We start from the raw sequence: 24,135 nt of genomic DNA, 5'->3' as shown, positions 1-24,135 counted from the left end.
TAGAGATCGTTTCTTGAACTTGGTTTGTTTACAAAAACCTTTTGTAAAACTTGGATTAACAAGATCATCCATTAACTTGTTCATTTGTATTTTAAGAAAATTATTATTTTTTTTTATTCAAGTTCATGATCAAACTAGAAGGTGGTTATTTATGTATCACATAACCACTTTCTATTCTTGTTAAACCATGTTCCTAAACATTATTGAACAAGATCTTATGGTGTTTAACATCACACAAGCAAGAATCATCATAAAACTAACAACATACTCATTACAACATCAAACTAGTAGCATTTTTCATCTTCAAGTAAACTTTTTATGTAGGATTTCATGTAAAGTTTCATGTTCATCTTTTAGTGTTCTTGTTTCTTTAGTGATTTGAACATACTAAACATACTACAACTTTTGATCACAAAAGCAAGATGAACAAGGGTGTGCAAGTAACTTACTACTAGCACAAGGCTAGGGTAGAATCTAGTGAAGAAGATGATGAGAAAAGATGATGGTGAAGCAAGAAACAAGGCTCCTTTGAAGTTCCACACGTAGCAACTTCCTTGATTCACCTTACAAGCACTTGGATGAAGCTTAAAATGGAAGAGATGGTGGTTGAATGGTGGTGATGTTGGCGGTGGTAGTGAGCCGAGAGAGGGAGAGAGAGTGTGAGAGTGAGGGAGTAAATGATGAAGAGTGATGGTTGTGATCTTGCACCATGCTTAAATAGATCCCTTCACATATTTTGGTCATATTTACAAGTAAAAATCAAATAAACAAATGAAATATAATCCAACACAATATATGAGGGTATGGTGGATGATTGTGTGGGTCCACATGGGGACCGAATTCGGACTAGGGGGGTTAAGGTAAAGATTTTCCAACTGACAAGTAACTACTAGTTAGAATTCAAGCATACTCTTATATATGTTAGTTACTTAGATTTTTAGTGGGTGTTAGGGTGTTCGGGGATCACGACAAGCCAAGAAATAGGGAAACAATGTGTTTGGCAAAAATTTTGTGTTCCAGGTAACGTCCGGTTATTCGGTTGGATACCGTTCCGTTAAAGTGTTTAATTATTCCTTAAAGTGACTTTTATATATTTTTGCAATACTTTTAATCCCCGGCACTTAGGAAAGTATACAGGACCATTCTGACATATTTTTGCTCTTTACTAGTATTTTAAAATGCTGAATTTTATTAATGAGTGCCGAATTCTGCATTTAAAGTGTGTTTTAGGCGCTTCACGGTACTGTAACTAGCACCTAGTGACGCAGTTTTGTGGTCCTCACTTCCCTACACTCCATACTAGTGTAATATCCTGTCACTGGCCCATACTAGGCCTTTCAGACACTGTCTGTCTATTGCTGGCATTGTCAGCATATTTCTGAATTATCCATTCAGTGTGCTAACTGTGCTTTGTGCATCAAGTATGTCACTAAAGTTTGTGTGTAATATACGGAGTGACAGTATGAAATATGATGCATATGTATGTATGATGCAGAAATCATAAAGCAGTTTAGGTTGTCAGTTGTAATTAAGCACAGTCATTAAGCACATAATTAAAATTAATTAATTGTATAGTACCTGTAATTGTGTGGGTTGTCACATTCTCCCCCCGTTAAGAAAATTTCGTCTCGAAATTTTAGGTTCTGCTTCTAGTTGCAGGGGTCTTGGGGAATAAATGTGGGTATTTTTCCTTCATTCGATCCTCATGTTCCCATGTGAATTTTGGTCCATGTCTTGCATTCCATCGAACTTTGACGAGCTTGACACTACTCCGGCGTGTCTTGTTAACTTTCCAATCTGTAACCTCAACTGGTTCTTCAATAAAGTGGAGTGTGTCGTCAACATGAACTTCGTCGGCAGGAATGACTACGGTTTATTGTGTTGGACTCTTTTTCAAATTTGATACATGGAATGTATCATGAACGCCATTAAGTTCAGCAGGTAAATCCAGCTTGTATGCTACCAAACCAATTCGTTCCAGAATTCTAAATGGACCAATGTATCTGGGATTCAACTTTCCACTCTTTCTAAAGCGTGCCACACCCTTCCAGGGTGAAACCTTCAATAACACCATATCTCCTACCTCAAATTCCAGAGGTTTCCTTCTTCAGTTCGCATAACACTTTTGTCGATCGCGAGCCGCTTTGATGCGCTCTCGGATCTGTGCAATCTTGTCTGTCGTTTCCTGGACTAATTCCGGACCAACTAGTTTTCTATCACCCGCGTCAGCCCAACAAATCGGTGATCGACATTTGCGTCCATAAAGAGCTTCGAACGGTGCGGCTTGAATACTTGCATGATAACTGTTATTGTATGAAAATTCAACTAATGGTAGGTGAGTGTCCCAACTTCCACCTAAATCCATTACGCAGGCTCGCAGCATGTCTTCTAATGTCTGAATTGTTCTTTCACTCTATCCATCAATTTGCGGGTGAAATGCTGTATTCAGATTCAACTGAGAACCAAACGCTTCTTGAAAGGATTGCCAAATCCTTGACACGAATCTTCCATCCCTATCTCAGATGATTGAGAGAGGCACTCCATGTCATGCAACAATCTCTCTCATGTATATCTCAGCTAGTTTACTCGTGTTGTCTTTTTCCCTGATTGGCAAGAAGTGCGCAGATTTCGTTAAACGGTCTACTATTACCCAAATCGTATCGTGACCTTTGGGCGTCCTTGGCAATTTCGTTATGAAATCCATTGAAATCTGTTCCCATTTCCATTTGGGTATTTCAGGTTGCTGTAGAAGACCTGAAGGCTTTTTGTACTCGGCTTTCACTTTGGCGCAAGTTAAACACTTGCCAGCATATACCGCAACATCGCCTTTCAACCTTGGCCACCAATAGAAATTCTTAAGGTCTTGGTACATTTTATCCGCTCCTGGATGAATTGAGTACCGTGACTTGTGAGCCTCATCGAAAATAACCTTTCTCAATCCACCAAATAGAGGAACCCAAATTCGTTTCATGAAACATAAAGTTCCTTCCTCGTTTGGTACTAACTGCTTCTCCATCCCACGGAGATACTCGTCCTCAATATTCCTTTCTTTGAGAGCTTCTCTCTGCGCGGCACGAATGCGGAATGAGAGGTCTGTCTGGACAATCATTTCCAAAGCCCTAACCCTTATGGGCTTGATCCATTCCTTTCGACTTAGGGCATCGGCGACCACATTCGCCTTCCCTGGATGATACTTGATTTCGCAATCGTAGTCATTCAACAATTCTACCCAGCGTCTTTGCCTCATGTTAAGCTCCTTCTGATCAAATATGTGCTGCAGGCTCTTATGATCAGTGAAGATTGTACATCGCATACCATACAAATAATGTCGCCAGATCTTTAACGCAAATACCACCGCGCCTAATTCCAAGTCATGCGTGGTATAGTTTTTCTCTTGAACCTTTAACTGGCGTGACGCGTATGCTATAACTTTCTATCGCTGCATCAACATGCAACCCAAACCTTGACGCGAGCCGTCACAATATACCACGAAATCGTCTGTTCCTTCGGGTAGCGATAAGATCGGTGCGTCACAAAGTTTGTTCTTCAACAACTGAAACGCTTCTTCTTGTTTGTCTCCCCAATCAAACTTCTTGTCTTTCTGGGTAAGGGAAGTCAAAGGTTAAGCGATTTTTGAGAAATCCTCAATGAACCTTCGATAGTAACCAGCCAAACCTAAGAACTATCGGATCTCGGTTGGCGTCTTTGGAGTCTCCTAATTCTTTATCGCTTCGATCTTTGTGGGATCCACATGGATTCCACTTCCATTACCACATGTCCAAGAAATTGGACTTCGCGTAACCAGAACTCGCACTTCGAGAACTTGGCATACTATTTCTCCTTTTTAAGTAGCTCCAAAATAGCTCTTAAATGTTGTTCGTGCTCATCCTTCGTCTTTGAGTAGATCAAAATGTCATCAATGAACACAATCACGAACTTGTCGAGGTACGGCTTACAAACTCTGTTCATCAAATCCATAAAAACGAATGGCGCGTTTGTCAACCCAAACGGCATCACCAGAAACTCGTAATGTCCATATCGAGTTCTAAAAGTAGTCTTGGGAATATTTTCCTCTTGAATTCTCAACTGATGATATCCTGATCGCAAATCGATCTTTGAGTAGTAGCTTGAACCTTGCAATTGATCAAATAGGTCATCAATTCTCGGCAGAGGATATCTATTCTTGATTGTCAGCTTGTTCAGTTCTTGGTAGTCGATACACATGCGAAAACTACCATCTTTCTTCTTAACAAACAAAAGTGGAGCTCCCCAAGGTGAGAAGCTTGGCCTGATAAATCCTTTGTCGAACAGCTCCTGGAGTTGCGTTGACAACTCCTGCATCTCCGAAGGCGCAAGTCGGTAGGGTGCCTTAGCCACAGGCGCGGCGCCTGGAACTAAGTCAATGTGGAACTCGACTTGTCTTTGGGGCGGTAATCCTGGCAAGTCTTCTGGAAAGACTTCAGGATATTCTTTTACGACTGGAATGTCTTCGATCTTTGGCTCAGCAGCTTCTTTATCCACGATGTGTGCCAAGAAGGCAACACATCCCTCTGTAAACACTTTCTAGCTTTCAGACAGCTAATGATTCTCAGAGGCATATCACACTTTTCTCCATGGACTATGATCGTCTCTCCATCTTCTATTGGGATGCGAATGGTCTTTTCGTGACAAATAATCTCGGCTTTGTTTCTTGACAACCAATCCATCCCTACTACCACGTCGAAACTTCCCAACTCTACTGGTAGTAGATCCAAAGTGAACTCGCATTCTCCCAGCTCAATTATGCATCCTCGGACGACTTCAATCGCTTCAACTAGCTTTCCATTAGCCAGTTCAATTGAGTACGGAATATCTAACTTACTAGCAGTTAACCCAAGCATATCCTTAAATTCTAACGATACAAAGCTATAGTCGGCACCAGTATCAAACAGAACAGATGCAAAGCGTTGGTTTATAGGGAACGTACCAGTGACAACGTTTGGATCCTGGCGCGCTTCCCTTGCTCCAATGTTGAATACTCTCCCACGAGCTTGATTCAGTTTTGGGCATTCCCTCTTAAAGTGCCCAATATCTCCACAATTGAAACATCCCGGTCCCCGACCATTACCATTTCCATTTCCACCTTGAGTGTTGTTTTGGTTGCGATTTCCACTCCCAGCTTGGTTAGCAACATTCCCACGATTTCCATTTCCGCCATTTCCTCCTTGTTAGCGGTTTCCATTACCATTCCCATAACCTCGATTACCACCACGCCCAGCACCAGTTCCGGCCCAACACGTATCCTTCGAGTGGCTGTTCTTCCCATATGACTCGCATTTCCTCAATCTGCACTGGCCAGAATGGTGGCGCTGGCACGTATCACACTTGGGCAGAGTACCCATGTAACCCTTTCCTTTGTTTTCGACACCGGTTGTGGCTCTGGCCGGTGTGCTTGACTCGCCCTTCTTGCTCACATTACTGGTACCTTGCTTGAAGTTGGAAAATCTCCGTTTGTTTTCACCAGACGACTCCACATGAGTCTCTTTCTTCTTCGGTTCAGACACTGAAAACTTGTTCAATCTAATAGCTTCCTCAGTAAGTGCCACACTGAGATCGATGGCTTCCGTGATCGTTGCAGGCTTGGACGTGGTAACCATGCTCATGATCTGGGGTGCCAATCCCCAGATGAAGCGCTCAACACGTTTAAACTCGGGCGTGACCATGTACGGCACTACATGGGACAAATCATGAAACCTTTGAACATATTCTGCAATCTTAGAACCCTCCATTCTTAGGTGCCAGAACTCAGTTTCTAACTTCTGTATTTCAGCACGCGAGCAATACTTCTTCCTCATTAGCTCTTTCATCTCATTCCAGGTTAACGCATAAGCTGCCGCTTCTCCTAAAGTTTGCACTTGCAGATTCCACCACGATAGGGCACCATCCAGAAACAGCCTGAGATGTAGGTCACTTGTTGCTCAGGAGCACACTTGCTCATCCTTAGGACAGAGTCTGTCTTTTCTGCCCACCTGACAAACGCAACATCACCTCCAGTGCCGTCGAAATTTACGGGCTTACAGTCGAGGAATTGCTTGTAGGTGCACCCATTAGGTGGATTGTTATTGCTGTTGTTGTTCGAGCTATTTCCGCTTGTTTCTGCATGGGAGGCCGCATATTGGGCTATAGCCGCGGCAATTATCCCTTGGAGTTCCGCCTCAGTAGTGGGCATGCGCGCATCGCATCGTGGAGGCATCTTCTGAAAGATGATCATGTTGGTCATGTCATAGTAAGTATAATAAATATGCATATATAGTAATATCCATCAATCACATAACATCCCATGTTAATATATAAAACAAATAATTCAACAAAGCATATAGTGAGAACGTTGCCATTGAGCTTTTCATTAATCATGACCACCATACTGTTTTTACATGTTTAATAGTACATCATACATCCAATGATATCACAGGGTCACATCACCCTCAAAATACAAGTCAAACTACACATATCATATACAAAAAGTGTGATCTCTCAAAAGTCTTCGTATGCTGGCTCAATTGCGACTTTCTCACCAAAATAATCTACATGCATCAAACCAAAAGTATCTATGCTGATGGCGGAGGAGGAGGAGAAGGAAAATAAGAGAAAAGCAAGCAACGCATGTGCAACCAGTCCTCCTCAAGTGCAGACAGACGTGTATCAGATAGGCAATCTGTTGCTCAGATGTAAGGAAACGAACATCCGAATCAGGGGACATTGGATGGGGAGTGTATGGCGCTGCAAAGGGGGTCTGACAGTGACAAGGTGGACGTGGAGCTCTCTCCAACTCCTGAATACGACGACCCAATGCGTCCTGCTGTAGCTGCAGCGACGCAAGTATATCCTCTGTAGTGTACCCCACATGAAATGGATGGTACGGGTCAAATAATGGCATAACATGGGGCGTAGTCCACAAAAATGGCTCGCTCGATGGTACGGATGATGGTGTAGTATGGGGGAACTAGGACATGAAAGGTACTGATGACGGTACAGGTGGAGCAAAAACAGGCGGCTGCCTCGATGAACCCTTCCCAGGACGAGGTGGCGGTATATCCTGGAGGAATGTGATGGGAAGATCAGTGCGATGGACGTCAGTGGTGTGTGGGTGGAACAATGGGAACTCAGTGGGTGCGGAAACAGGTGCTACGGGAGGAGTGACAGGTAGCACAAACGGTGGGTAATCATCATCCTCAATCCACCCGTTACGGGTGTCAGCATAACGAGGATCTATGTGAGCGGCGAAAGATGCACGGTCAACCAATACCGGCACGGGATCAGGTAAAGGTGCATCAACAATAGGATAATCCACCACTGGTGGCGCAAGAATGGGAAGGTCAGCAATGGGTGGTACAAGGGCTGGTGCATCATCAGGAACAGGGTCAGGCTCCGGTGCAGGATCAGGAGCAACAACAGCCTCTGGGACCATGACAGGCTCAGGGTCAACCAGGTCCATATCAAAGTCGGCAGGGATGTCAAACAATGGATCAATAGGAGCCACTGGCGCCTCTAAGGGCTGGTCCATATGAATAAACTCGATCTCATGATCAGGATCGAAATCAGGAGGAAAAACTGGATCAAAATCGTCATCAACCTCATGGTCAAACTCAAACTCGTGTAACGGACCAGGTGCAGCTGACATCGCTACGTCGGAGTCAGCGTCCGGAGAGTGGTGTTGCACGCCCTGGTCGTGTAAAGACGTGGATGCCACAGACTCCAATGAGTCTAGAACAGGCGAACCAAGAGGAGCCTCCTCTACAGGGGCCTCAGCGATAGGAAGGATAGCATCAACATCAATCGGGGCCTCACCCTCATAGTCGTCCTCAGGGGGATCCTCCTCGAACAGATCAATGTCGTCATCAGATACGACATCGAGTGTCACATCCACCACGTGGAAAGCAGCAAGCGGAATGGGAGCAGGGATCACCGCAAGAGGTAGATCCCCAGCAGGAATGCCATCAGCAGGCTGAACCTCAACTCCGATGTCTGACAGAGCGAACGGCTGAAAATCATCGTCATCTGTACTCGTGGTGTCTGATGTATACACGTCTCCCTCTGATGGTATCTCATCGACTGACACAATCGCCATGGGGTCCACTGTGTCTGATACTCCTGTGTCCGAAGAAGAAACCATGGTGTCTGTAACCCAACCACACATATGCACATATATCAACATGAAATCAAATAAACATGTAAGTCACAATAAAGCAAACAAGTAATTCTCCTAGTCTCCCTAGACTATCCTCCCAGCCTCTCAGACTGAACTCCCTACCCTCTCAGACTAACTCCCTGGTCTCTAAGACCAACTCCCAGTCTCTAAGACTAAACCTCCCCAATCTCTAAGATTGAACCCTTCAGTCTCTAAGACTGAACCTCCCTCAGCCTCTAAGATTGAACCTCCCCAGCCTTTAAGGCTGAACTCCCTCAGTCTCTAAGACTGAACTCCAACAGTCTCTAAGACTGAACCATAAATTTTTGAAAAAAAAAATGTATTTGTGCCTTTTATTTGTAAAAATGTTTTGTACCCTGGATCTAGACGTTTAGCATAAGCAATGTAAAAATGTTTTCGTGAGAGCCCTAGTGATCATAGTCTAGACTCGAGAAAGAATCCTAGTTTGCTATGATCGAGGCTTTGATACCAAGCTGTCACACCCTGGCTTTTGCGGAAGCGTGGGTTTAATTTGGTGTGACTTCTTAATACCATAGCAACAATCATAACAATGCTATATGTAAATAAAAACACATGATAGTCATCCATTCATCAAGTTTAAAGTTACCACAACATCATTGTTTAAAACGTCGACACATAAAAACAAGTTACAAACATGACATAAATTTAAAACGTGTTCACATGACACAACAAAAGGTTTTAATAAAAACACGATTTAAGACTTGTAACCCGTCCAGGCAAGGGTCACACCTCCTAAACCTGGATGACATCATTATTCCCTACGCAGCTTGACACGATTCCACACTTTGCCAGATCCACTAATTTCCTGAAATACATGTAGTTTGAAAAATCAACAAAAGTTGAGCGAGTTCATGTAAAAGTGGGTATGTATAACCCTTTCATGTATGAATAAAAGTCCCTGGTATGTAGCAATAAGGAAAAAGAGATCACCAATGGGTTGCAAAGCCACTGGTGTGTGTGAGAAGGTGCAGGAAAACTCAAACCTAGCAAATTTGTTACCGGGCTTCGGCGGTAAGACATAGTCACCTCTATGGGCCGCCCCGGCCTCACGGGTGCGGGCTCGCTACACCCAAATAGATCTATCACTCTTGTGTCCCTCGGTCCTAACAACGAGGATTAATGGCCTTAAGCGTTGTACCCACCCCTCACATGATCTAGTAGTAAAACCCTCCCTACGCTAACCATACCATGTAAATAAATGTTTGTAATAATTGTCGCATGTATTTCACCCCCGAAGTATAAAACTGAAAACAGTAAAGAGAAAAGGGGGACATGAACTCACAGAAGTGCGTCTCCTGAAATCGTACTCAAATCTCCGGTCTCGTCAGCAAATACGACCCCCTACAATGTGCTAATGTTTATTAGACGAACGGGCCGTGCCTTGCCTTTGTATTTACAGGTTTGAGTTACGTTACTTTGTCATTATTCCAAGTCTTAACTTCTTGTTAAAATAATAATTATTATTTTAACTAAAATTTTGTCTTTAGGGTTTTGGAATAATAGTTAGGCAACTATTTTGTATGCGAATTTCTCAAGTATTTTTTACGCGTATTTCCTTCCCAATGATGGAGGTATTTATACATGTACACTTGTAATTCCGAAAAGTATATTTTAAGTCCCACTTAGCAAAATATATTTAAATTATTTGTCTAAATCATCTTATTTTAAAATATATATATTTTTCCCAAAAATATTATATTTTACTTCATAAATTTTCCAAAATAATATTTTACCAAAAATATACGTGTAAAGGTATTTTTCTGAAATATCACATAAGTTACGTTTTAGCATTTCGTATTGCAATAATAATTGCGTAGCTTAAATATTTATTTCGCGAGAGTTTTGGTATTATTTTGGAGTCGTAATTTCATGGTATACATAAGTTATATTATTTTACCCTAAAAAAATAATATAACTAGTTCTTAAAATGAACAAATAATCACACGAGAGTTTTAGTATGAAATATATATTCTAAATATATATTTATCAAATTTTACTTACGAAAATCAACCTCCGGCACTTAGTATTTTTGTTATAAAAATCATGGCGAAGTTTATTTTGAAAACAAGGTTAAAAATATATTCGTAAGCACTTGCTAGAAAAATATTTTCTAAGTCTTGAGATTTTTAGAAAATTTCGCCAGAGTTTCCCCTAAAAACGGAGGTGTCCATGCTATTAAGCATATCATTTTCTTTTCAAAATCAATCAACAACAATCCTTGAATCATTTTTACATTACCAAGAGCAAAATATATGCGTTTCACACTAGTCATGAACTTGATATATCTCGAAAAGGCATAGTAACTTGGTAAGATTTTTAGTAGACCTAGTTACCTTCTGAAACGTATTTATTTCTTTAAATATCATTCTCTTAAAATAATTTAGTGTTTACAACTTGTAAGTAATTTTTACAAAAATTTAACTCTTGAACTCTTCTTGTAAATAAAAGCTTTTTACACTTATTTTACTTACAAAAATTATGTAAGAGTATGTAAAAGTCATAAACTTTTAGAGATCGTTTCTTGAACTTGGTTTGTTTACAAAAACCTTTTGTAAAACTTGGATTAACAAGATCATCCATTAACTTGTTCATTTGTATTTTAAGAAAATTATTATTTTTTTTATTCAAGTTCATGATCAAACTAGAAGGTGGTTATTTATGTATCACATAACCACTTTCTATTCTTGTTAAACCATGTTCCTAAACATTATTGAACAAGATCTTATGGTGTTTAACATCACACAAGCAAGAATCATCATAAAACTAACAACATACTCATTACAACATCAAACTAGTAGCATTTTTCATCTTCAAGTAAACTTTTTATGTAGGATTTCATGTAAAGTTTCATGTTCATCTTTTAGTGTTCTTGTTTCTTTAGTGATTTGAACATACTAAACATACTACAACTTTTGATCACAAAAGCAAGATGAACAAGGGTGTGCAAGTAACTTACTACTAGCACAAGGCTAGGGTAGAATCTAGTGAAGAAGATGATGAGAAAAGATGATGGTGAAGCAAGAAACAAGGCTCCTTTGAAGTTCCACAAGTAGCAACTTCCTTGATTCACCTTACAAGCACTTCGATGAAGCTTAAAATGGAAGAGATGGTGGTTGAATGGTGGTGATGTTGGCGGTGGTAGTGAGCCGAGAGAGGGAGAAAGAGTGTGAGAGTGAGGGAGTGAATGATGAAGAGTGATGGTTGTGATCTTGCACCATGCTTAAATAGATCCCTTCACATATTTTGGTCATATTTACAAGTAAAAATCAAATAAACAAATGAAATATAATCCAACACAATATATGAGGGTATGGTGGATGATTGTGTGGGTCCACATGGGGACCGAATTCGGACTAGGGGGGTTAAGGTAAAGATTTTCCAACTGACAAGTAACTACTAGTTAGAATTCAAGTATACTCTTATATATGTTAGTTACTTAGATTTTTAGTGGGTGTTAGGGTGTTCGGGGATCACGACAAGCCAAGAAATAGGGAAACAATGTGTTTGGCAAAAATTTTGTGTTCCAGGTAACGTCCGGTTATTCGGTTGGATACCGTTCCGTTAAAGTGTTTAATTATTCCTTAAAGTGACTTTTATATATTTTTGCAATACTTTTAATCCCCGGCACTTAGGAAAGTATACATGACCATTCTGACATATTTTTGCACTTTACTAGTATTTTAAAATGCTGAATTTTATTAATGAGTGCAGAATTCTACATATAAAGTGTGTTTTAGGCGCTTTCCAGCACTGTAACTAGCACCTAGTGACGCAGTTTTGTGGTCCTCACTTCCCTACACTCCATACTAGTGTAACATCCTCCCTGGCCCATACTTGGCCTTTCAGACATTGTCTGTCTATTGCTGGCATTGTCAGCATATTTCTGAATTATCCGTTCAGTGTGCTAACTGTGCTTTGTGCATCAAGTATGTCACTAAAGTTTGTGTGTAATATACGGAGTGACAGTATGAAATATGATGCATAAGTATGTATGATGCAGAAATCATAAAGCAGTTTAGGTTGTCAGTTGTAATCAAGCACAGTCATTAAGCACATAATTAAAATTAATTAATTGTACAGTACCTGTAATTGTGAGGGTTGTCACATTCGACACCAAAAAATAAAAACTCAGAAAATGGCTACAATTTAAGGAATGTGTTTAGTGACGGCATCAGATTCCTAATTGATGGAGAAAGGTCTGGTGGCAAGAAAAGTTGCTTCCAGGAGATTGTTAAGTGTTCACACGACGATTCCATGTTTGGGTGGTTGGTTTAGCCCTTTTTCCTGTAACTCGAATCCTAGCCTGGTATATCCCATTTTAGTTTTACACAAGTGTGAACCTTACGCCTTTTTTACTCTCTGATCGAGTTTCTCGACATTGAAAAAACTTCGTAAACGAAATCACACGTGTATATGTTGACATTTAAAAATATACAGTCAAGAAAATCAAGAGCAATGGTGATATATATGCGTAGTAGACACCAAAAAATAAACATTCAAAAAATGGCTACAATTTAAGGAAGGTGTTTAGTGACGGCATCAGATTCCTAATTGATGGAAAAATGTCTGGTGGCAATAAAAGCTGCTTCCAGAAGGTTGTCAAGTGTTTTCGCTCGACGATTCCATTCTTGGGTGGTTGGTTTGGCCCTTGTTCCTGTAACTCGAATCCTAGCCCGGTATAACCCATTTTAGTTTTACACCATTGTGAACCTTACGCCTTTTTTACTCTCTGATCGAGGTTCTCGACATTGAATAATCTTTGTACACTAAATCACCCGTGTATATGTTGACATTTAAGAGATATACAGTCATGGAAATCAAGAGCAATGGTGATATATATGCGGATTAGACACCAAAAAATAAACACTTAAAAAGTTGCTACAGTTTAAGGAATGTGTTTAGTGACGGCATCAGATTCCTAATTGATAGAGAAAGGTCTGGTGTCAAGAAAAGCTGCTTCCAGGAGGTTATCAAGTGTTTTCGCTCGACGATTCCATTCTTGGGTGGTTTGGCCCTTGTTCCTGTAACTTGAATCCTAGCCCGGTATATCCCATTTTAGTTTTACACCATTGTGAACCTTACGCCTTTTTTACTCTCTGATCGAGGTTCTCGGCATTGAAAAATCTTCGTAAACTAAATCACACGTGTATATGTTGACATTTTAGAGATATACAGTCAAGAAAATCAAGAGCAATAGTGATATATATATGCGGATTAGACACCAAAAAACAAACACTCAAAAAATGGCTACAATTTAAGGAATGTGTTTAGTGACGGCATCAGATTCCCAATTGATGGAGAGAGGTCTGGTGGCAAGAAAAGCTGCTTCTAGGAGGTTGTGAAGTGTTTTCGCTCGACGATTCCATTCTTGGGTGGTTTGGACCTTGTTCCATTAACTTGAATCCTAGCCCGGTATATCCCATTTTAGTTTTACACCATTGTGAACCTTACGCCTTTTTTACTCTCTGATCGAGGTTCTCGGCATTGAAAAATCTTCGTAAACTAAATCACACGTGTATATGTTGACATTTAAGAGATATACAGTCAAGAAAATCAAGAGCAATAGTGATATATATATGCGGATTAGACACCAAAAAATAAACTCTTAAAAAATGGCTACAATTTAAGGAATGTGTTTAGTGACGGCATTAGATTCCTAATCGATGGAGAAAGGTCTGGTGGCAAGAAAAGCTGCTTCCAGGAGGTTGTCAAGTGTTTTCGCTCGAGGATTCCATTCTTGGGTGGTTGGTTTGGCCCTTGTTCCTGTAACTCAAATCCTAGCCCGGTATATCCCATTTTAGTTTTACACCATTGTGAACCTTACGCCTTTTTTACTCTCTGATCGAGGTTCTCGGCATTGAAAAATCTTCGTAAACTAAATCACACGTGTATATGTTGACATTTAAGAGATATACAGTCAAGAAAATCAAGAGCAATGGTGATATATATGCGGATTAGACACCAAAAAATAAAAACTCAAAAAATGGCTACAATTTAAGGAATGTGTTTAGTGACGGCATCAGATTCCGAATTGATGGAGAAAGGTCTGGTGGTAAGAAAAGCAGCTTCCAGGAGGTTGTCAAGTGTTTTCGCTTGACGATTCCATTCTTGGGTGGTTGGTTTGGCCCTTGTTCCTGTAACTCGAATCCTAGCCCGGTATATCGTATTTTAGTTTTACACCATTGTGAACCTTACGCCTTTTTTAGTCTCTGATCGAGGTTCTCGGCATTGAAAAATCTTCGTAAACTAAATCACACGTTTATATGTTGACATTTTAGAGGTATACAGTCAAGAAAATCAAGAGCAATGGTGATATATATGCGGATTAGACACCAAAAAATAAGGAATCAAAAAATGGCTACAATTTAAGGAATGTGTTTAGTGACGGCATCAGATTCCTAATTAATGGAGAAAGGTATGGTGGTAAGAAAAGCTGCTTCCAGGAGGTTGTCATGTGTTTTCGCTCGATGATTCTATTCTTGGATGGTTGGTTTGGCCCTTGTTCATGTAACTCGAATCCTAGCCCGGTATATCCCATTTTAGTTTTACACCATTGTGAACCTTATGCCATTTTTACTCTCTGGTCGAGGTTCTCGGCATTGAAAAATCTTCGTAAACTAAATCACACGTGTATATGTTGACATTTAAGAGGTATACAGTCAAGAAAATCAAGAGCAATGGTGATATATATGCGGATTACACACCAAAAAATAAACACTCAAAAAATGGCTACAATTTAAGGAATGTGTTTAGTGACGGCAACAGATTCCTAATTGATGGAGAAAGGTCTGGTGGCAAGAAAAGCTGCTTCCAGGAGGTTGTCGAGTGTTTTCTCTTGACGATTCCATTCTTGGGTGGTTGGTTTGGCCCTTGTTCCTGTAACTCGAATCCTAGCCCGGTATATTGCATTTTAGTTTTACACCATTGTGAACCTTACGCCTTTTTTTGTCTCTGATCGAGGTTCTCGGCATTGAAAAATCTTCGTAAACTAAATCACACGTCTATATGTTGACATTTAAGAGGTATACAGTCAAGAAAATCAGGAGCAATGGTGATATATATGCGGATTAGACACCAAAAAATAAGCACTCAAAAAATGGCTACAATTTAAGGAATGTGTTTGGTGACGACATCAGATTCCTAATTGATGGAGAAAGGTCTGGTGGCAAGAAAAGCTGCTTCCAGGAGGTTGTCAAGTGTTTTCGCTCTACGATTCCATTCTTGGGTGGTTGGTTTGGCCCTTGTTCATGTAACTCGAATCCTAGCCTGGTATATCTCATTTTAGTTTTACACCATTGTGAACCTTACGCCTTTTTTACTCTCTGATCGAGGTTCTTGGCATTGAAAAATCTTCGTAAACTAAATCACACGTGTATATGTTGACATTTAAGAGATATACAGTCAAGAAAATCAGGAGCAATGGTGATATATATGCGGATTAGACACCAAAAAATAAACACTCAAAAAATGGATATACAGTTTAAGGAATCTGTTTAGTGACGGCATCAGATTCCTAATTGATAGAGAAAGGTCTAGTGGCAAGAAAAGCTGCTTCGAGGAGGTTGTGGTGGGTCGCGAGGGGCACATATATATTTACAGTGAACTTCGCCCTCGCGTGTGTTTTATTTATTTATAAAAATGGTTTATACCTTAGCTGTAAAACACACACAACAAAGGACAAGTGTATCATGTCATACATGTAGCAAAGTATTGGTAAGAGCTAGTTATCGATCCATGGAAGACGGGCGTTATTAAGTACAAAATCTTTGTCATTAATTTATCATTAAAAGGATAAGTGAATGGTTGTTTAACTAAATTATCTAAAATTATATCTAAAACATAGTAGACTCCAAATATGAAATATAAATATTATCTTGTTTCACAAATGACCTAAACATGTTCCCTAGATATGTCAGAAAAGCACTTAATCAATTTTTCAATTGCAAGACAGCTAGTTACCGGGTCTGGATTTCTTGCATTATGATTCTTCAAAAAGTTAACGCGATAGTTACATGTTAACCACCTAAAATCATTCATTAGCAAGCTATTAATATTTATTCATGCGAATTTTTAAAGATAGGTTATTTATCGGGTCTGGATTCCTAACCTAACTTATCAAAGAAAGCAATACCGATGGTCACAATACAGCCACGAGGATAAGCAATTAAGTAGATCGTATAACAAGCTATTTCACCTATACAAGTCTTAAACACAAATCTACCATGTCAGCAATTTCAGACAAAAACTACTAAACAAGGATCATAAACCGCGTTCAAGAACATGTAATCAACACCATATAATTCGTTAGAACCCTTACGTGCAAGAAAGCATTCCTAATCAAAATAAGATATATCTTGTATAAAACCAATACCCTGGTCCGGTTTCATGGTGTAAACAAAGTCTACAAACAAGTGAGTAATCAAGAAATAGTTACCTTCCCACTAACCACAGATTCATTATCCAAGATAATCAAACATAATCAGGAACTCAACATCAATGAAACATTCATTATATAATCATGAAGATTTAACATGAAAAAGTACTAAAGATTCATATAAACAAGATTACAACATAAAGATTATTCAAGAAACAAGTTCATTACTACTATTACATAAACTAACATCAGCTCAATACTTGAATAATGATCAGAATACATGTATAAGAACAAGGAATCGAACCATAAACAAGCAAGGAATTGATGGGTTGGATCGGTTATGCTTCCACTCGATCTTGGTGCTTCAAATGGGTCTGATCAGGACTACTTCGGAACCCAGAAATTGCCCAGAAACATGGAGAAAAAACCCAACATTTTGATCAGTAGCGAATCCTGTTATTTACAGGAAATTTTCAGTTTGGCACGGCCGTACCGTTAGATCACACGGCCGTGCACTGGCACGTTGTCGGGTGACGTCATTTCTCCGACTCGGGGTCAGACAAGTGGACTAGTGGACAAGTTGTCTCGGTCACCAAATTGGCACGGTCATGCCAATGGTCGTACGGTAGTGCGAGGTCATCAGAATCGAGATCAGAAAGTATGGTCCAGGTGGTGCACGGGGGTGCGGTTGGCTCGCACGGGAGTGTCGTTGGCTTGTAGGGGGTGCGGTTGAGATGCACGGCCGTGCGTACGGAGTAATCAGTGACACACGCTCCTGCACTTGCAGTGCTTCCGGGGTCGTAGGTCACGCACATTAGTGCGGTCGGATTGCACGGCCGTGCAATATCTAGCATTCACATAATTTTGCCAATTTCATCAGAATTGCCCCGTTTTCATCATATTTGTCTTTTGCCCTTTGTATAAGACCTGAAAATAGAAAAGTACCTGTTTTGGTACCTAAACATCGCAGCTTCGGTAAAAAACGCTTAAAACAAGAGTGTTTTGTGGGATAAAAACATGTATAATTTAACGTATATCATGTAGTCAAGTGTTTTCGCTCGACGATTCCATTCTTGGGTGGTTGGTTTGGCCCTTGTTCCTGTAACTCGAACCCTAGCCTGGCATATCCCATTTTAGTTTTACACCATTGTGAACCTTACGCCTTTTTTACTCTCTGATCGAGGTTCTAGGCATTGAAAAATCTTCGTAAACTAAATCACACGTGTATATGTTGATATTTAAGTGATATACAGTGAAGAAATTCAAGAGCAATGGTGATATATATGTGGATTAGACACCAAAAAATAAACACTGAAAAATGGCTACAATTTAAGGAATGTGTTTAGTGACGGCATCATAATCCTAATTGATGGAGAAAGTGGCAAGAAAAGCTACTTCTAGGAGGTTGTCAAGTGTTTTCGCTCGACGATTCCATTCTTGGGTGGTTGGTTTGCCCCTTGTTCCTGTAACTCGAATCCTAGCCCGGTATATCGCATATTAGTTTTACACCATTGTGAACCTTACGACTTTTTTACTCTCTGATCGAGGTTCTCGGCATTGAAAAATCTTCGTAAACTAAATCACACGTGTATATGTTGACATTTAAGAGATATACAGTCAAGAAAATCAAAAGCAGTGGTGATATATATGCGGATTAGACACCAAAAAATAAACACTCAAAAATGGCTACAATTTAAGGAATGTGTTTACTGACGGTATCAGATTCCTAATTGATGGAGAAAGGTCTGGTGGCAAGAAAAGCTGCTTCCAGGAGGTTGTCAAGTGTTTTCGCTCGACAATTCCATTCTTGGGTGGTTTGGCCCTTGTTCCTGTAACTCGAATCTTAGCCCGGTATATCCCATTTTAGTTTTACACCATTGTGAACCTTACGCCTTTTTTACTCTCTGATCGAGTTTCTCGGCATTGAAAAATCTTATTAAACTAAATCACACGTGTATATGTTGACACTTAAAAGATATACAATTAAGAAATCAAGTGCAATGGTGATATATATGCGGAATAGACACCAAAAATAAACTCTCAAAAAATGGCTACAATTTAAGGAATGTGTTTAGTGACGGCATCAGATTCCTAATTGATGGAGAAAGGTCTGGTGGCAAGAAAAGCTGCTTCCAGGAGATTGTCAAGTGTTTTTGCTCGACGATTCTATTCTTGGGTGGTTGGTTTGGCCCTTGTTCCTGTATCTCGAATCCTAGCCCGGTATATCCCATTTTAGTTTTACACCATTGTGAACCTTAAGCCTTTTTTTACTCTCTGATCGGGGTTCTCGGCATTGAAAAATCTTTGTAAACTAAATCACACAAGTATATGTTGACATTTAAGAGATATACAGTAAAGAAACTCAAGAGCAATGGTGATATATATGCGCATTAGACACCAAAAAATAAACACTCAAAAAATGGCTACAATTTAAGGAATGTGTTTAGTGACGGCATCAGATTCCTAATTGATGGAGAAAGTTCTGGTGGCAAGAAAAGCTGCTTCCAGGAGGTTGTCAAGTGTTTTCGCTCGATGATTCCATTCTTGGGTGGTTTGGCCCTTGTTCCTGTAACCGAATCATAGCCCGGTGTATCCCATTTTAGTTTTACACCATTGTGAAACTTACGCCTTTTTTACTCTCTGATCGAGGTTCTCGGCGTTGAAAAATCTTCGCAAACCAAATCACACATGTATATGTTGACATTTAAGGGATATACAGTCAAGAAAATGAAGAGCAATGGTGATATATATGCGGGTTAGACACCAAAAAATAAACACTCAAAAATGGCTACAATTTAAGGAGTGTGTTTAGTGACGGTATCAGATTCCTAATTGATGGAGAAAGTTCTGGTGGCAAGAAAAGCTGCTTCCAGGAGGTTGTCAAGTGTTTTCACTCGACGATTCCATTCTTGGGTGGTTGTTTTGGCCCTTGTTCCTGTAATTCGAATCCTAGCCCGGTATATCCCATTTTAGTTTTACACCATTGTGAACCTTACGCCTATTTTACTCTCTGATCGAGGTTATCGACATTGAAAAATCTTCGTAAACTAAATCACACGTGTATATGTTGACATTTAAGAGATATACAGTCAAAAAATCAAGAGCAATGGTGATATATATGCGGATTAGACACCAAAAAATAAACACTCAAAAAATGGCTACAATTTAAGGAATGTGTCTAGTGACGGCATGTGTCTAGTGACGGCATTATTGGTGCATATTCCGTACGTCTGCCACTATGTGAATAGTTAGATAGAGCGTGTGTTGAATATTATATAGAATAGAGAAAGTTGGATAGGTTTTAGTAATGTCAAAGTCCATCCGGACGGATGGATGGACAAGTCCATCCGAACGGATGGACAATAGAATAGTCCATACCCCATCCGAACATAGGTTTGACATTGTAAAGTTCATCCGGACGGATAGACACTAGCTCATTCGGACATGTGTAGGTTGTTGCCTATAAATAGGGATGTGGGGTTCCCATTTGGACAAGCTTTTGGTTCCAGGAGGGGACATGTTGTCCATCTGGTCTCACGGTGTTGTAACTTTCAGATATGAATAAGAGACCAGATTATTAGTGACTGCTCGGTGTCGTATCTATCTTCTACTCCTTTCTTAGTTATAATAAACGCACCAAACACGTCGTATCGGGACCGAGGCTCCTTTAAACTCGCCGGTTCTTGGATTAGTAGTTTTTATTTTTTTTTACTTATAATCTGGTCTCTATTCATATCTTGACAAGTTACAGCACCAGGAGAACAGTTGGACAGCATATCCCCTCTGGGAACCAAAAGCTTGTTCAAATGGGAACCCCAACTCTCTATTTATAGGCAACATCCTACACATGTCAGAATGAGCTAGAGTCCATTCGTCCGGATGAACTTTACAATGTCAAACCTATATTCGGATGGGGTATAGACTATTCTATTGTCCATCCGTCCGGATGGACCTTTACAATACTAAAACCTGTCCAACTTATACTATTCTATACAATATTCAACACACGCTCTATCTATCTATTCGCACAGTGGCAAACGTACGAAATATGCACCAACAGATTCCCCATCGGCTGTCACTGTCGAATCGTCACTAACACTTTTAGAACCTTGAGCCGTGTTTAAATATTCTGTAATCTTCAACTTTTCTGCAACTTCAATCAGGCATCTTGAAATCTGACAATAAATTCCCCCTTGATTGATGATTCAGGTTTTCTTTGACAGAATAAAGCACCAATTCCCCCTTAAATGAATCTTCAGGTCTTTTGCACAGTTCACGACTCTCCTCTAATTTGCTAAACTACAACAATCACAAACAATCGCCAACTTGAAACTAATCAATGTAGCATCCTCGGTTTCAGCTTTAACTGCATCCCAGCTCAGTTTTTGATATGACATGTCAGCACCATGATCTCGCATTCCGCTTGCTCGATCTAATGAATGTACAAAAACTCAACCGGCAATTGATAGAAACTTCAAATACCCCACTGGTTAATATCAAATCCGTAATTCCCCCTGAAGATCTGATATCTCGTTTACCGTGATCAACGTTAACGCATCGTAAGAATGACAGATCCGTGTAAACGGTATTCTCCACAATCAGCAAATCTTCATCGGAAAACAAATCATCTGGTAATGTTATCTGATCTTCAAAGCATTCGTCCACAATCAGATTCATCTCCTCGGATAATCTAGATCACAGAAGCTATCATCCACGATCACTCTTAGATCTCTGATGCTTTCGTCCACGATCAGATATCAACACCTCGGATCATCTTGATCTCGGAAGCTTTCACCCATGATCAGATTCACATTCCCCTTGACAATCTGAAGTCGAAACCACCCTAATACTGTTGCAGTGTCACGAATTTCAAAAATGCTGGAACATCTGAAAATTTTTATTCCCCCTCATTTTTCAAATTCTGTCGTCTCTATCACTGAATTCCCCCTCAAACTGAGCAATTCAGTCCTTTTTTATCTGTAAAAAACTCGACTATGCCGAAAATATGACAATTTTCCTCAAAACGTCAGTTTTTCATCATTGCGGATTTTACTTTTTGGCCCATAAATAGTCAGATATCCTGAATGATAAACATTCTGCACCAATATCATGACTACCCCACTAATTTCCACAATCCGTGATCGCATCATCAAATCTGTTCACTGAAGCCCCAGACGGTGTCCCCGGACAACCCAGCTTAAAAACTCGAAAAAATTTTCAATCACCAAATTTTTTCTGGAGACTCTCCTTATCGTTGCGATCAAAAAATGCCTTTTTTATATTAAAAACAAACCCTAAATCACAATATAGAATACCACACACGCACATATTATCATTTCTTCCACCTAGTGACAATGCCGCACACAGTATTGTCTCTTTATACCACCTACTCTTTATCTATAGCCTATTATCTCTGATCAAAATATTAACCCAATTCAAGCAACAATTTCCTTTCTTCTTCAAACATCAATATTTCACCACCAAATTTCCTTTTTCTCTTTGATACACATGGAAATCTGAATTTCCAGCAAATCAATTATGTTTGTGTCATCGAAGAAACTACAACAACACTTCTTCTTGTTTCACCTATCAGAGATCTGAACTTCTTATAGATTCGACATATGTCACATATCTACTTTTGTATAACACTTTTAAACACAAATTTCAACCACAACCTATTCTTCGCATAAAGTCATATCAACAGTTATGAACAACACATGTGATTCGTGTATATGGTGAATGATCTGCACAAATGACGATCAAGTGTTTTGAGCGTATAAACAATCCAGCGATTCACACGAATGAAGAAAGCACAATCCATGTGAGTGAAGAATATTAGCGATGTACAATTATTTCTATTGTTGTTTGTTGTTTTTCTAATAGATTTTGATATCTTGTAAATCTTCTTCTACCTTTTCTGTTTAAGAATAACAAGAATTTTAACACACACACTGCTGTGTCTTATCAAATACAGATTTGTAACAATGAAATGTGTTTATTGATGAATTCGAATTCAGATCTGTAATCAACAGTCAATTGTCACAATACCAATCAGAAAAATTTCAGCAAATTTAATTCAGATCTAATATGAAACTTTCTTCATTTCTATTACAATTTTACGTTTTCAATAAGATTTCTATGATTTTGTGATCAAAATGTCGTGTTTTGATTCAATTTCAGTTGTTAAAACATTCGAAATAAACCAGACTCAGATCGAAATTCATTGGAACGGATCGAAACCAATCAGAATGTTCAAAATATGATTAAAACAAATCAAAATCACGTTGAAAATCAACCGGAAATCATTTGATTTTACCGAAAACAGTTCAAATTTTCAACTTGATCATCTGTGAGGGTTACTGAATTTGATCATGCTTAAAAGTCAAATATGATAATAGACATTTATATGTTTAGAAAACTCTCACCAGTTAAATCTAAACGTTTGAACAATGATAAGATTTGACAGGAAGCTAAATGAAAAAAAAGTATTTTTTTAGGCATTTTGTTCATCCGATCGAATGGGATAGTCGTCCAGATGGACTGATCTTGGATCACTTTAACAGTTAACCACCTGAGTGTCTTCATCCGAATGAGTATATGGTTCGAATGACGATTCGATCGAATGGGTCTACTTGTCCGGATGAATCAATGGTTCGGATGGTCGTCCGCCCGGATGGTCATCCGCTCGGATGGTCATCCGAGTGAAAATCACTATATATGGTTCGGATGGTCATCCAAGTGATTTTGTTCTAATAGCTCAAGAACACTCAAAATCACGTTTTTCGATCCAGAATCTTTATTTGTGTGAATTTCATGATGAAACTTCACAAGATTGTGCGTGAATCAATTCCGAACAGATTGATGGCTTCAATTCCAAAATCCATCCGTGAATTGACCTTAATATTGATGATTTTCTCTGTTTTAACATCAAAACTCCTGTTTAACCCAAGATTGATGAGCTTGGGTGATTTAACCGACTGTTAGATCGGTTAAATCGGTACCGTAGCTCTGATACCACTACTATTCCAGGAACCGGCGAGTTTGACGGAGCCTCGGTCCCGATACGACGTGTTCGGTGCGTTTATTATTACTAAGAAAGGAGTAGAAGATAGATACGACACCGAGCAGTCACTTATAATCTGGTCTTTATTCATATCTTGACAAGTTACAGCACCAGGAGACCAGTTGGACAGCATGTCCCCTTTGGGAACCAAAAGCTTTTCCAAATGGGAACCCCAACTCCCTATTTATAGGCAACAGCCTACACATGTCCGAATGAGCTAGTTTCCATCCGTCCGGATGGACTTTACAATGTCAAACCTATATTTGGATGGGGTATGGACTATTCTATTTCCATCCGTCCGGATGGACCTTTATAATACTAAAACCTGTCCAACTTATACTATTATATACAATATTCAACACACGCTCTATCTATCTATTCACACAGTGGCAGACGTACGAAATGTGCACCAACACATCCCTTGTTGGCAACATCTGGCCCAGGGTCCATCAGCCCATCTCCTTCTCCACACTCTTCGGCTATAAATAC

General features: G+C 39.6%; 1 protein-coding gene across 1 annotated transcript; it reads right to left on the bottom strand.

Moving 5' to 3' along the window:
• Positions 1–6,982: 6,982 nt before the first annotated feature.
• On the bottom strand, positions 6,983–8,152 carry LOC118487450 (proline-rich extensin-like protein EPR1). Its single transcript, XM_035984306.1, has one exon. The coding sequence runs from the start codon at positions 8,150–8,152 to the stop codon at positions 6,983–6,985; it is 1,170 nt and encodes a 389-aa protein (XP_035840199.1).
• Between the last annotated feature and the right edge of the window lie 15,983 nt (positions 8,153–24,135).

This window comes from Helianthus annuus, chromosome 15 (assembly GCF_002127325.2).
Source record: "Helianthus annuus cultivar XRQ/B chromosome 15, HanXRQr2.0-SUNRISE, whole genome shotgun sequence".
Lineage (NCBI taxonomy): Eukaryota > Viridiplantae > Streptophyta > Magnoliopsida > Asterales > Asteraceae > Helianthus > Helianthus annuus.
This window is presented reverse-complemented; position numbering and strand designations above follow the sequence as displayed.

Excerpts from the sequence above, each read along its gene's own strand:
- LOC118487450 (XM_035984306.1), bottom strand. The coding sequence starts at position 8,152 with ATGGTTTCTTCTTCGGACACAGGAGTATCAGACACAGTGGACCCCATG.